The sequence below is a fragment of the Amblyomma mixtum genome, chromosome 1 (assembly GCF_055824585.1).
Source record: "Amblyomma mixtum isolate Tamu chromosome 1, ASM5582458v1, whole genome shotgun sequence".
NCBI lineage: Eukaryota > Metazoa > Arthropoda > Arachnida > Ixodida > Ixodidae > Amblyomma > Amblyomma mixtum.
The window spans coordinates 7,036,777-7,050,672 of record NC_143012.1 but is presented as its reverse complement, the minus strand read 5'-3'; the positions used below and the strand labels follow the sequence as shown (position 1 = coordinate 7,050,672).

The window sequence follows — 13,896 nt, the reverse complement described above, 5'->3', positions numbered from 1 at the left end:
ATAGTTTTGAAGTTTCGCACCGGACTGGGCGGGTGGCATTTGACTGCAATTTAATTCCATTAAATTAACTACCAGCTACCATGCGGGGCTAAGTGAAGCGGCGAAGATGTGACGTCATCGCCATCTGGACCAATCAGCTACTTTTCTGCCTAACGCAGTGCATGCAACAGCATCATGTGAAGTGCCATGGTGGGCTGGTGGCAATTTCATTGCCACCTGCCTCAGTTGGTAGATTGTCATGATGTAACCGAGTTTTATGATAGATGCAGGACGAGAAATCGCATGACGTCGCATTAACGACAGTAGTCAGGATAACGCTTCAATATTTATTGTTCTCACATACATTCGCCCGTATTCCCACGTGCACGTATACTTCTTAGACCTCGCGCAACACTAGTCGGGCGATTGGTTGTAACCGAATAAAGAAACACACGAAAGCAAAAACAATACGTGCTATCGAATTCGGAGACATTCTAAGCTCTTGCACTTGCATTCCATTGGTCGTCGCTCCAATCATGTCCTTTTTTGCCGTGTCTTTAAAGAGAGCAAATAAAAACACTAACACATCGTGCCAGTCGACCAACTGTAACAGTTACAATGACTGCTTGCAGAGATTCGAGCTCTGATACAGAGAAGAGTGGAAGAAGGGGAAAGGGGCAGAAACGCTTTTATTCGTTCATGCTGAAACCAAGTAGAACCCCGCCGAGACAGTCTGCGGCGAAAGAGGCTCTCCTACTCACACCCCATCCATCCTTTCTCCTGCTGTCCATGTGTCAGTCGTAACAGACTGCACAACCGCTAACAAACGTGTTTGACCCTCGACCTAGTGACAATGCAACAGCAGGGTGAGAAACTTGTGGGAAACTAAGCGGTCGTGCTATGTCCTGTCCAAACCAAAACTCCCGCGTTTACCTGCTGCCGAAGGAAAATGTTGCGCACGTGACCCTAAGCCATGTTGGACATGAGTGCAGGGAAGTGAGCCGCTGTCTGGAATGCTCTTTGCGGTCACGTGGTCAAGATTTTGCTTCTGAGCGGGTGGAGGTGCAAATGCGGAGGTTAAGTAGTACTGTGGTGTATCTGGAGGAGAGGTGCAATTGTGTAGGCGGATGTCTGCTATTAGTTGTGCCTTTGATTGGGTGGGATTGTGGGGGTTCTGATTCGGATGCTTGGTGTGGCTTTGTGCAAGTGCAGTTGAAGTGGAGGGGTTGCGGGTGGTCGGTGTGTGTGTGATTAGTTGGAATTGTGCGGCCGCGTATTATGGTGGAGTAAACCTGGCGCTCTTACATCCGTAAGGAGCCGAAATGATTTGGGAGTTTGTTCCATGCCCATCTTAGAGTGGAGGCTTCTGCTGCGCTTAGCTTCACATGCACTTCCTTCATTCGTTGTGTTTCTTCTTCACTTAAGCAAGCTAGCATGACAGAAGCCAGCCGCTGGCCTCAGTCACAGCAGTCGGGGAGGCTCGAGTGAGAAATAGTTGTAGTGGCAGATAGCAGCGTGAGGAATAGTGAAGGATTGGGTGAGCTGAAGGGCATTCATTTTTTACGGAGCAGCAGGAAACGCACAAGACGGAAAGGGGACAACATAAGATTTGCCCGTATCTTGTCCTCTCCTTTTTTTTATTGAGTCCGGCCCCGCTCTTAATTAGAAGAGATAAAGTGGATTCACACGACGAATGAGATCGCCTATGTGGAGCGCGAAGTGCGCATCGCGTAGCCTGATGTAACGGTTCCTGATGGCCGATTTGCCTCAATGGTCGTTGCTGTCTTCAAAGGGCGGTGCTTTTTCTTCTGGTAAAAAAAAAATAACATCTCGTGGGAAAACATTTGCCGCCTTCTAGACACTGTGTTCTACTTTGTCTTGGGCAAAAACGCTTGAGAATAGGGATAAATATTTATTGAATGCGCACTTCGTACGTCAGAAGAGCGTCGGGGCATGCCACGCGCAAGTACCAAGATTGGCGGAGCTTTTCCTTTTAGCGAGCAGCTCGGCTGTAGAAGATTCATCCGCGCTGTCTCGAGCTGCTTTGTCTGTTATGTAAATAGTTTCAGCAGTAAACGGTCCGCTGAACTGCAACTTGCCCAACATTCCGCTCTTCTAAGTGCAGTTGCTTGAAGCGACGAATTCATGCTAGGGTCCTCGCATCATGTGAATCCACTTTGAGGAGCCATGGGCGCTGCGAACATGGAACTACTTACAGCACTGTTCACAAATTACAACGCAGAAAGCGCGGGGCTTAAAGAAGCTCACAGATCACGCTGAAGACGGGTAAACAATTGGTCCACCGTGTTCCAGCTTTTAATACACGACCTGCACTAGTAAGCAAAGTCGTCAACTTTTTCCCTGAGACTTTTAACCCTAAGGGCGCGAGGCTCGATGGATACACCTTTGACGTATGCACGGACCAACATATGTACAGTCTTTTTCAAAAGTAACCAGGCTACATGGTTTGCTTCCCTTTTGTATAGTAGAGCCTTTACAGCTTTCCCTAAGGTCGAAAAGTTCTTTGAAGGTGAGGACAGGGGTTCTCCTTACCATGCGGAGATTTAGAGCTTGAGGGCTGGCATAATAGTTTAAATAAGCGATTGAGAATCAAAACCATGCAGCCTGGTTACTTTTGACAAAGACTGTACCTCACTTATAGCTTCAAGGCAAAACTTCTTTACAACATCACAGTACACAACACCACGGAGTGCACTAACAGCTTGTGGAGAAAGGTCTTTTGTTGACCTTTAGAAGAAATTACATAACTGGCACTTGTAGCTTTGACAATGACCTGCGCAACGAGTGACAAAGCAATACGGTACAAAGCAGTTTTTGAGCAGAATGCTCGACGTTACCTCACACAGCAAACCTAATCCTCCACCGGGTTAAGGTATGACTACATCCCGCCTTTCGTTCCATCTCAGTGCGCTTTTTTTTCGTTTCAATCCACCGTGGGAACACAATTATGGGGTCTGAAGGCTTGACGCATAAGGTTGCGCCGCCAGCCTAAAAGCTTTCAAGGTAAGGCGAAAAAAACAGTTTCACTGTGTTCGAGCCCTATATGACCTGTACGATCAGCTATTACTCGTACCCTGCCTTTTCTCCATCTACCATGAAAATACCTCAGGAAGCGGTCACCGCAAGCGGCGCATCGCTTGGCGAACCGCGAAGTTCCGCCCAATCACAGCACCCGATTTCGATACATGGGCTGCATGAGTACTTTCCCAGTCGATAAGAACAAAGAACACTACGCATCTTGGGAGGTAAGTGGGATTTTCGGGATAACCTCCAGAACGAAAACAAGACACTGCGGCTTGTAGGAGGCCTGTAACGCTCACACCGCCTCCTCTCGGCGCACAACAAAGTTCCGCTGAGCGGCGGCACTGATGGTCTCTCGTGCTTACTGTTCTTGTTCGAGCTGCGGTAGGCCGTCACTCTCCTGGCAATTCCTGGATGGTGGCGGGAGTGGGTACATGATCTCGGTCACCGGCATGCCTTCCCAGCTTCCCTGCGGTTGTATTTGACGCAAGCATCAGTTCAGCGTTAGGCCCCACCACGGCAGTTAAACACGTTCGAAGAAGAGTGGCGCTAGAACAACGCATTCCAGAAGATCACTGTTACCGCTGCTTCCAACTACTCCTACTATTGCATATCCAACAGTTTTGGAACTGAAGCATTTTTGAGCGAGAAAGAGTTTATGAACGCAATGTTTTTCATATATTGTAAGATTTCACTATAAAAACTAATATATCCGTGGGTCTCCCGTCGGCAGGCGCACATTTTTTTGCTGTTAACGTTTCTGTTATCGTCCAAAGCGTTCCCCATGGGTTTTCTAAGGCGGTCTTAACTGCTCGGTGCAAGCGATGGAAAAAACTTTAAAACAAAGTTTTTGCTGCACATCAGAAGAATGGACAATCAATTTGAATATTTGCATAACAATACCTCACGATTTTCCAGTATTCACTAGTTTTGTCCGGGAATCTTGGACATGAGCGCATGTGAAGAATACAAAAGGTTCTGGTCGTTCTCACTTGCCTTCTAGCAGCTAACCTTGCCTTCTAGCATTTTGAGGTGCAGTGTAACGAGAATTCCTTGTAATGCTGACTTAGATTGGTAGGTCTATAATGTATCAATGCTTACATGATGGCGACTCTGTAGAACTATGCTGGCAAAAGGCGTCGTATTTATGATTGCACTACAAGACAGGAAGACAGTATGAAGGCCACTATCAACTAGTACTTCTAGCTATCGGATCTACCGCCTAATTCCGCAAATTTAGTGAAAATTGTGGAGCGCTTAGTTCGCGCACAGTGTGCTGTAGACGAAAGGGAATGTTTGTTGTAATGCTACTTAAACTCCACGTAACAATATAAAAAGAATGGCTGACGGTTGAGCATTTCTAAGCAGGAAATATTATGCGAAAGCAACGTTTTTGGCATGTGGACACCACCGCCACGTACCCCAAAGCGCGATGGAGGTGTCCACTGACCCAGGCAGGCAGTTATGCGCCTTTCCTTTCCTCATGGCACTTTCAGAGGCTGGAAGTCCGCCTTTTGATCTTGGGGGGCAGGAGGCTAAAGGTTCCTTCTGACTAAAACAGCGAAATCAACGCTATCCATAAGTACACTCGTTGATTTTTTTTTTCTTTTTCATGCACTACGCTGCGCCAGGAAAATCTGATCCGCTCTTAAAGACCAAAAGGAAGGGTCGGGTGTAGGCTTACGGGAAACCTGGCTCCTGATGACTGGTTGCATTGCATCGACAGCGGCATCTCCTGGTAGACACGGTCTAGAAGGCGCACGTTGTGCCGAGTCCACGGTATCGACTTGTAGTTGTCGCTGATGCCCTTCTGCTCACTCGTTGGTGCATCGTGGTATCTGCGAAGGACATGCGGTACTGGATGAGGGAGAGTTAAAAGAAATCGCCGCATTACGGGCGGTTTCCTTGACCGGCAATGGTAGTGTTTTTACGCTGCGTAAACGCGTTTTTCGGCATGGTATTCTCATAGTTCCTTATGTAATCTAGGCATTATTGCCATACTGCGCGTTTGATCGCTTTCTGCATCTGGTGCCGCACGCGCCACTCGCTTCACGGTCTGTAATTTATTGCCGTTAGCGTATTACTGTATCTACTGACAAGATTATTTCTATGCGCTGACTGTTATGTGTATTGCATCGAGTCGTAAAATCGAAGTAATTATGTTTGGTCAGCTCGTAACAATTGCATATGTGGTGTCGTCTTGGTCGAATTAGTGAACAAATTTTGCTTGTATAGCTTTGTGAGCCACGTTTCGCCTTACCCGTTATTGCCAGAACGGTATTCTCTATGGCTGCAATAGAGAACACCGTTTGGGCGCTAATTCCTGGAACGAAGGAAAAGCGAACCTGCAAAGCTCGCATCATAGAAGAGCGAATGAAGTGGTTATATGATGAGAAATAATGACGAGGATCTGTACGCACTCGTTCATGTACTTGAAGAATGCCTGCAGGAAACCAGTCTCTATGGAGCTCTTGCACACTTCCAGGTCAGTCTTTGGGAAGTAATGGATGTAGGAGACGCACATCTCTTCGCGGATGCCAAAGCCACCCTGCGAAATGATTGCAAATCAGCGGGTAACTGAAATGCGAAAACAATACGTATGCTTCCCCGCGGACAATGCTGACCGTAGGCACTGGTATACTGATTTGTTATAAAGGCACTGAGCGTACTTTAGGTGAATATACTGTCAAGGTCATGTTTCCTGGTTCGAGCTGCGGGACAGTGCGTGAAGATTTTTGAGCAGCATTCGGCGACGAGATTAGATAGCCCGCTCTAAGCTTTAAGCATTGTTTCACTTTCAGTTGCATGAGCGGATAAAGGAAGCTTTTAGCAGCCCTACTTGAGGCGCCTCCCTAAATTATAGTTGCTGCAATCTGCACTCTTTTGGATACACTTAGTCGGCTGAGTGAACACCTTTGTAAAATACATGCGTTCATTTGTCCTGTAAGAATAACACCGATAAAACCGGTCCACCGACATTAGCTGAGTACGAAACATTAGCCGCTACCATCTTTGTCACCGCTTGCCGGATTCGCATGACGTAAAAAAAAAAAGATAGGCAATGTCAAATGAGCTCTTCACAACATCGATGCCATGCACGTTAGGGAAGGTCTGACCTGAACAATCTTTACACCTTGTAGGATCATCCGTATCGAACTAGAACATTAAAACAGTTAAGGTCTGCCGCTAGTAATGTACGCAGATTAACAGTTTTACGAAGTTGACGGGCGAACTGCACTACGGTAAAAAGTGGCCTAGAACGGTTCACCCTGCTCAAGTATCTATTACCTTAGGCTCGCCATCGTGTCTCACTCACTCGCTCACAATGCCATGTGCAGGTTCCTGCCACACATCACGAGCAAGCTAGTTAGCATACGAACTAGTTAAGTCTGCCGTCATAACGATGCATAAAGAAAAAAGAATGAGCACTCACAACAACGCGATACTTACCAACGTGACGTTCGGACGGTCGAGAGTGTTGTACCGGCATGTAATCACCAGGGCATCCCCCTGTGCAGCCACAAAAAGGCTTAAATGCAGTATATCCGGTGTCTATCTGGATCGTATTAAGTACTTTCCGGCATAACATAGCACTATTCTGCTCAATCACTTTGGTGCACGCGCGATGACCCCAATCTCCTGTCAGTCTAGTTCTGCTAGAAAGGATTTCCATGCTCATCGCGCATACTTCTCTGAAACCCTCAAAACCTATAAAGTATATACGGTTAAACAACTGGAGTCGTGGTCTTGTGCTGTGACTCTTTCCGAGACGCATAACACAACTTATATTTGAGGTGATCGCAATTGTGCTGTAGGGACTTTTAAGGTAACTTCTAGCCCAGGAGCACTGCTTGCAAAGCGATACCCATGTGATCATTATGCCTGCCTTGCTCATTTACTAACGCGATAGCGTCAAGGATCTCATGCCACAGAAAATCTGGCGTCGTCGTCGGGGTCGTCGTCGGCTCGGCGTCGGTGCCGTCGACCGTGAGCGAAAAATTCACGCAAAATCCTCAGAGAAGCAACCTAGGAGGCAGATGGGCCACCTGGGTCCCGTAATGTTGTGAGATGGCGTGACCCAGGTGGCCCACCTGCCGCCAGATTGCTCCTCTGGTGACCGCGTACCAGAGCCGTGCTCGTGATTTTTTGAGCGCAATTCCCACATCACCAGCGCCGCATTTTCTGCGTAACGGGGCCTTTAAGGCTACCACGTTAACATTCCCGTTTAAATCCACGCTTGCACTTGATGAACGCCACCACGCTCGCTCACGGGCATGAGCTGGAGCCTCGTCTTGAGCAGCCGTATCTCCTGGAAGTGCGTGCTGAAGTGGTCGTCCCGGGCCATCTCGGGAAGCTCGGCGCCCCCTCGCACGTGACGCACCCAGACCCGCTCACCGGTCAGGTGCGTGTGTAGCTGAGCGGCCACCAAGGTGATGCCCGATTTCGGCAGCGCCTGCGAACCAAAACAGCGTAAACGAAGCCACCCTCCTGCGTAGAAAAAAAATTCAGGCCCCGAACCGCCTGACGTGATGCAGGGCACAGGCACAGCTACAAATAATGCGACGGTATGAAACGAATATGTTCCCTCAACTCTGTTGCTTGTCCTAGCGTGCACAAAAGGCACTTTGTTGCCGAGAAGTCGCACCATAGCTTGGAATCTAGTAAAAAAAATGCGATTCAAGTTACATACGAAGTTTGTTGAAAAAATATATGAGAAGGTTTGTTCCGAAACCTGTAGCTCGTAACGTGGCAGGTTGAGTCACTGGTAAAAGGGAGAGCTCATTCAGCAAGCCGCCTTCATCATCACGTTCGTTTTCATCTCCTGAGGCGCAAATTATATGATGCTTACAGCGTCAGCGACGAACTTAAAATTACGGAACAACCTGATCAGCCTGCTCATTCACCATGTCCGCTTTTGTTCACCAAAGCACCCCGTCAAACAGATGTGGTGGTTCGTCATTGCACATACGTGAATTGTAGTTTTCTGCCTTAAGACAACTGCACAACGAAAAACAATCCTAACCAAACATCTCAGATAGAAAGTCACACAGCAGCTGAAGGGCATCCCAAATGATTATTTATCAGGATGATTAACGCGATGAAAGAAGCGATTGAAAGAATCAAAGAATGCTTTAAACAGGAGTGGGTACCCGTTGGACTATGTTTACACCATTTTGCGGTTCAAGGAAAATTCATTTCTTACTTCCCAGATAAGTCTCGTATAAAAGGCGGATGACAATCGGAATCACGCACGTACCACACGTGTGCACTCGGAGATGCAGTATCCGGTCAGGTGGAATCCGGGCTGCAGCGGAGGGATGGCCATCTTGTCGGTGTACTCGAGGCCGATCTCGAGAATTCCCACATCGAATGGGCGCAGCTCCCCCGTGTAGTAGATGGTGATGCCCGAGCTGTCCACGTAGTCGGGCCGGAGCGACGGGTTGTTGTAGTGCACCTCGAGCATGACGTAGGGCGAATAGTCGCTACCGCCAGCCGACAGGCCAGCCTCCTCCGGGTACGCCAGCGGCTGCGCGCCGGTAGTGGACGTTAGAAGCAGCAGGCGCACCTCAGCACAGAGCTGATTACGTGCGGCGATGCGTACGCTCTCAGGGTCAGGTTAAATGCATGGAGGAGGGAACAATGGTGGTAGGCCTTGGCGTCAATTTCTGTGAAACTTGGAGGCCCTGTCAAAATGACCACAGCGCCATTTGCGGCTGTTTCCGAAAGCACTTGAGCAAGATGGCCACCGCTCTTCTGGGCAGCCTGTACTCCTCCTTTTAATACATCTTTCTTGTTTACTTCCCTCCAAATTTGCCGCCACAAGGGACACAGACATTTCTGCCATAGCGACAACATATCTCAAGCAGCGTCTGAAAGCCCCGAACCAAGATGGCCGCCAAAAGCACATCTCCTCTGCCATGCTTTTTTCACAAGTCGCGGCATTGCAAAGGTCACTCCTATCTTTTCCTTCATCCATGGGTTGAATAATTTTTTAACATTGGTCACAGTGCTCCATTCGCTCCTCACATCGAGGCTGCGCGCATTCGGATAGTGTATTACTTGATTTATAGCGTTAGATTCCTGCTTTTGTGCGTTTCGTAAGAAAGTAAACTTCCTGACGGAAGGCTAGGGAGTTTCCCGTTCGCTCCGGCGACTACAATTGAGATTTACTGAAACCTACTATGACCCTCACGAATAGAAAAGACAGGTAATGAAAATTGAAGAGCATTGCTGAGGAATAAAGAAGATATTAATTGTGTTAGAAAGGAACGGCATCTTGGTAGTTTCTGAAAGAGAAAATACGTCTTCTGTGCAATTATGTACTCGTAAGGGATCAAATGTTTGTCCCTTTTCAATGCAAGCGTAATGCAAGCTCTTCTATGCAAGCTCACCAGGCATCCTAACCCCAGAAAGCTTGCATTTAAATCACAATGTGCTACCACATGTTTTTTTTTTTTCAGTTTTCTGACGAACCAAAAGGTTCACGCTTCTACTGCAGTTAAATTGTAATTTTTGACGGACATATTTCTGGAACAGCTTGGCCTATATTGAGCTGCCCGAAACTGGTGTTCTTTGTGCCTTTATCATGACACCCAAAGCCACGTCTGCCTCGACAACGCAGCTTTATTTTGGTCAGGAGTTGACATTGTTTTATTTTCTGGCTTCCGACCCTGACTGCCCTTGAATGGACATATAAAATATTCAAACGTGAAAACGTCGCACACTATGGCAACATCGACAAGCTGAAGAATAGACAGGGTACTGACGCACCGGAGCGCCCATGGCCCAGGCGGCGATGACCCTCTTGCAGCGATCCAATGGCTGCGGCCTGTCAGGACTGCTGCACGGACCGTTCCACGACGGCAGTTCTTCATCAACGGGTGCCTCGCAGTGGAACAGCTCCATGTGGTGGACCAGCGCTTCGCTCCCCTTTTGGATGTTGGCTTCGTACTGCGCCAAACAATATAAAAGCGGAGAGATTACGAGAGGTTCCCGTTTCATTTAACGAAATAGAAGAAAGAAGAGGGTTTTTTGATAGAAAGGCTTGATCTCAACTACATTAATATATGCCGGTCTGGCTGCTCAGTGTTGTCTAACGGCAGAAAGGAAAAAAGGTTCGTGAAGAGCATGAATACACTGCCTCTTTTAGAGCGGTATATTCATAGCTAATTACCAGTAACCACGTCGCCGATGACCAGTGGCCACTTGACCTTCGACCTTGACCTTTATAACTGAGAATCTCATCGCCTGATGCGACTTCATGCGATGACTTAGCAATGCCGTCACACCATTTTCGCGATAAATACCGCCGGCTTTGCTTTCACTCATCTACTAGGTTCAGCCTGGTCGAACCTCAGCCAATTTTTTTTAGACTTGCCTTTGTCGTGGACGGTTAGCGGAGCTGAGACGTGAATGGGCACGCCGCTTTTAGCAACAGTGTGAAAAAATTACGCATTACATATTATTATTCGAAGCTTTTGATGTGTGAGCTAATTCGTGACTATCCCGTGCTCGGCGTGCGTTGGTCGTGACTGCGGCCTTACACACCAACTAACCTGTTCAAGAAACGCATCACCATCACTAGTGACTTGAACCTACACATGTGCTGAAGTTCTGGTGAACTATGTTGTAGCTATTCTGATAAAAGATTGAAAGCGCATGGCACAAGCATACGATATTGATTCATTTTTATTTCTCAAAGAGCTGAGATCTCGTATTTTTATAACCTCTGTTTAGCACACCGATTCTATTGATCGAACACTCGCGCCTTATAACACAATTCCCGAGCCCCGGATATTTTTTTTTGTATTTGTCCCGCACCTTCACTGTACTGTTTAGAAGGGTTGGTCAGTAGCGCAGGGCGTATGAAAGCTACACTCACTACAGCTGATGTAGCAGCTGAAGTTATGAGCATGTTGGCCCGAGTCCAAAGTAACCAGGAGAACACCTACACCCAGGCTTTATTGTAGTTTCGTTCTAAAGAATGAAATACAATTTATTCCGCTGGAATCCTCTTTTCATTTGTGAATAACTCTACTCAGTCCTCATAGAATGCGCTCATCCATGATTTAGTACACAAGAACTAAGAAAACAGGCCGTCCCACTCGAGTATGTATTTCTTAAATGCTTTAACCAGTGCTTAAGTGCTTAAGTAAGTACTTAAGTAACCAGGGTACATGGATGTCTTGCAACGTTGACAGTTACTAAACTTCTCCGTTAAGATGTCTGAAATAAATACACCTGAGTTCTAATTGGAAGCGAGCTATGCTCTATTAATTTCACAATTATAGGAAAACACCGCGGAAGAAGGAGTAACATTTTGTTAAAAATTGCGTAGGAGCAACGGCATATCCGTTTGCACGTAAGTTGCGGGCGTACGGCATGCGATAGAAAAAAGTGCGCTTAGTCTGTGATAAAAGGAACCGGCAGCCTCTGAAAAACAGAAGAAAAACAGGGCTCTTACTCGAACGATGTGTTTCTTGTAGGCAAAGTCGCTCGGAAGCTTCAGCAGACGGCACCAGTAGGTTGTCTCTTCGTTCGGAACTTTCACCTAGGACGGTAAAAGCAGTCTTGTCACTTATTGCAGTCACTTCGCTGCCACATGGCAGCCGTCGTCAGGTACCAATGTCTGCTCAGAGCTGAGGAACGGAAGGCAAATATGGGTGGTGTACGCGTTCTCTGCTATTTTTTGTGACAAGAAACGAACTGAAGTGCTTAGCGACCTTGTTTGGGGGTCTTGATACGTATATTGACATTTGCCAAGTGGAATCAAGAATGTTAACAATTAAGAGACTTCCGTTTTAAACGTCTTGGGGTGGTATGTAACTGTGATAAACATATTGAAATGTTCTATGAGATGTCAGAAAAAAAGATCATGTTTCAGGTATATTGCCAGTGAAATTCCATTTACAGAATTTTTAAACCGCATATTGTACACTGAAAGCGCATGATATATACCTTCGTACACGATGCAAGCTTCCAAGCTGGCGAAACAACGCTAGGTGCTCTCATTCAAGCATTAATTTCTTGATGCGAAATTTCGCCCGATTCCACCAGCTTTTGCTAGCTCATTAAAATATCAGCAGAAGTTCTTTTCATCATGCCAAAAAATTCATAGTTTTTCAAATGATAGTTTTAATTTAACATCAGTGAAGAAAAGAAATTCGGGCGAGCAGTTTTCTGAACACATTTAATTGCGCAAGAAACCATCCAACAAAAAGCCGTCCTGTGGCCATTGGATTGTTTGTCACACGTCAGAGTGGCTCACTGCATATGGCGTTCTGCTACTGAGCCCGATTTCAGTGCAGGAAAGAGAACGTAAAATACTGAAATATTTAGAAGTCTAGAAGAGTGCGGTGAGGGGCTAGTTGGTACGACATTATGAGAACAAAAAGTAACTGCGCAAAAGGACGGGTGCGCAGTTTACGCAGTTACTTTTTGTTCTCATAATATTTAGAAGAACGTCAATTTGGGCTAGATGGTGCATTATTTGAGACAAAAACGGTAATAGCCCTGCAATAAGACGTACACAAGAAAGACTGACACAGGACATGCGCTAATGGTAATAGCGCATGTCCTATGTCAGTCTTTCTTGTGTACGTCTTATTGCAGCGCTGTTACCATTTCTGTCTCAAATACTGACATATTGGTGCAAGTTAAAGGTTGGTAAAGTTAATCACAATCATTTCAGTAGGGTGTGACCTCAGGCTCCGGCTTAGTAAAAATTCAATATGAATAATTGGTATGGTATTTGCAAAACGTCCCAATAATTAAAGGCATGGGCACCTTGTCGTTGAGGAAATTTGCGAACTTTGTGTCCGGCGGAAAAGGCGGTGGCTCTTCCATGAACTTAAGCAGCTGCGCCCTCTGGAAGCCGTGCTGGGCCCTTGTGAGTCTTAGGCCCTCGAGGCGCCTCAGGGGCCCCTTGCCCGTCGCGTACACAAGGTGCACCGTGCCGTCCTGCGAGAGAGAGATAATGAAGGAAAGGGAAAGGCGATCCCTTGCGGGGAAATGCTGCTGACCTCAAGGAGCCTCTTGGCTCTGAGTAAGCTCACCACAACTCGATGATTGTGCGTCTGAGTGCAGTGTATCCTGGCACGACCCGCAGCGCTGTCTAGCGCCGAGCAAGACAAATGTGAATCGCAAAGGAGGCACCAAGATAGCGACACGCTGTCTCCTCTAGGAGGAGTGACAGTGTTGGTCAGATGTTTAGGGGAATTACCCTATATGGAGTAGATTTGCAACAAGATTTGTTTTAAGATTTGTAAAATGTACCTCTTCCTAGTATCCCTTGCTCAAACCCAAACCCTGACCGCGACATTTTGTCCGCCGGGTGGAGTGAGGCTAACCATCCACTGCTGTCGGGATGACTATATTACAGGCGCGAGAAGGAAATGGAGCAGGAAAGCGTATTTAAAGTTTTATCACAGGGAAGCTTGACACTGCAGTCACAAAACGGCGAGAGCAATAGGCGCAGACTCCCAGTATTAGGGTACACCGACAAAACAATTATTTACTTCTATGCCAGATTTCAGCGAATACCATTTTAAATTCGCGTCCGTAGTCCGTCCACTTTTGCACCCGACAGTTAGTGCCTGCACAGTTTCTTGATCCGACTCGCCCGCGTTTTGATTACTGAATCGAACCCGTCAGGCAGCCTCAATCCGGTCCTCTCCATTTCGTGTGAACGGCGCTTTATGTGAGGATTCGCGTGTGAACTTCAAATTTACATGGACTTCCTGTGTGCAGCCCACACGTCGGGAGTTATCAGTAAATGCACCAATAAGAAAGAACCCCGGTAGCGGTAGCGGCCTATTGGCGCTTGCGTACCTCAATGACGTAGTCGTGACTGTCGCAAGTGTCGAAATTTCGTGT

General features: G+C 47.0%; 1 protein-coding gene across 1 annotated transcript in view; it reads right to left on the bottom strand.

Moving 5' to 3' along the window:
- Positions 1 to 466: 466 nt before the first annotated feature.
- Positions 467 to 13,896, bottom strand: part of LOC149365372 (dopamine beta-hydroxylase-like) — a 22,206-nt gene continuing 8,776 nt past the window's right edge. Inside the window, exons 3-12 of the mRNA XM_089582778.1 lie at positions 13,852 to 13,896; positions 12,808 to 12,981; positions 11,486 to 11,572; positions 9,793 to 9,972; positions 8,279 to 8,548; positions 7,292 to 7,474; positions 6,472 to 6,531; positions 5,442 to 5,569; positions 4,706 to 4,859; positions 467 to 3,490 (exon numbers count right to left, since the gene is read on the bottom strand). The exon at positions 13,852 to 13,896 is cut by the window's right edge and continues 102 nt beyond it. Of these exons, the coding sequence (XP_089438904.1) occupies positions 3,383 to 3,490; positions 4,706 to 4,859; positions 5,442 to 5,569; positions 6,472 to 6,531; positions 7,292 to 7,474; positions 8,279 to 8,548; positions 9,793 to 9,972; positions 11,486 to 11,572; positions 12,808 to 12,981; positions 13,852 to 13,896 (1,389 nt within the window). The 3' untranslated portion in view covers positions 467 to 3,382. The remainder of the gene's footprint in view (positions 3,491 to 4,705; positions 4,860 to 5,441; positions 5,570 to 6,471; positions 6,532 to 7,291; positions 7,475 to 8,278; positions 8,549 to 9,792; positions 9,973 to 11,485; positions 11,573 to 12,807; positions 12,982 to 13,851) is intronic.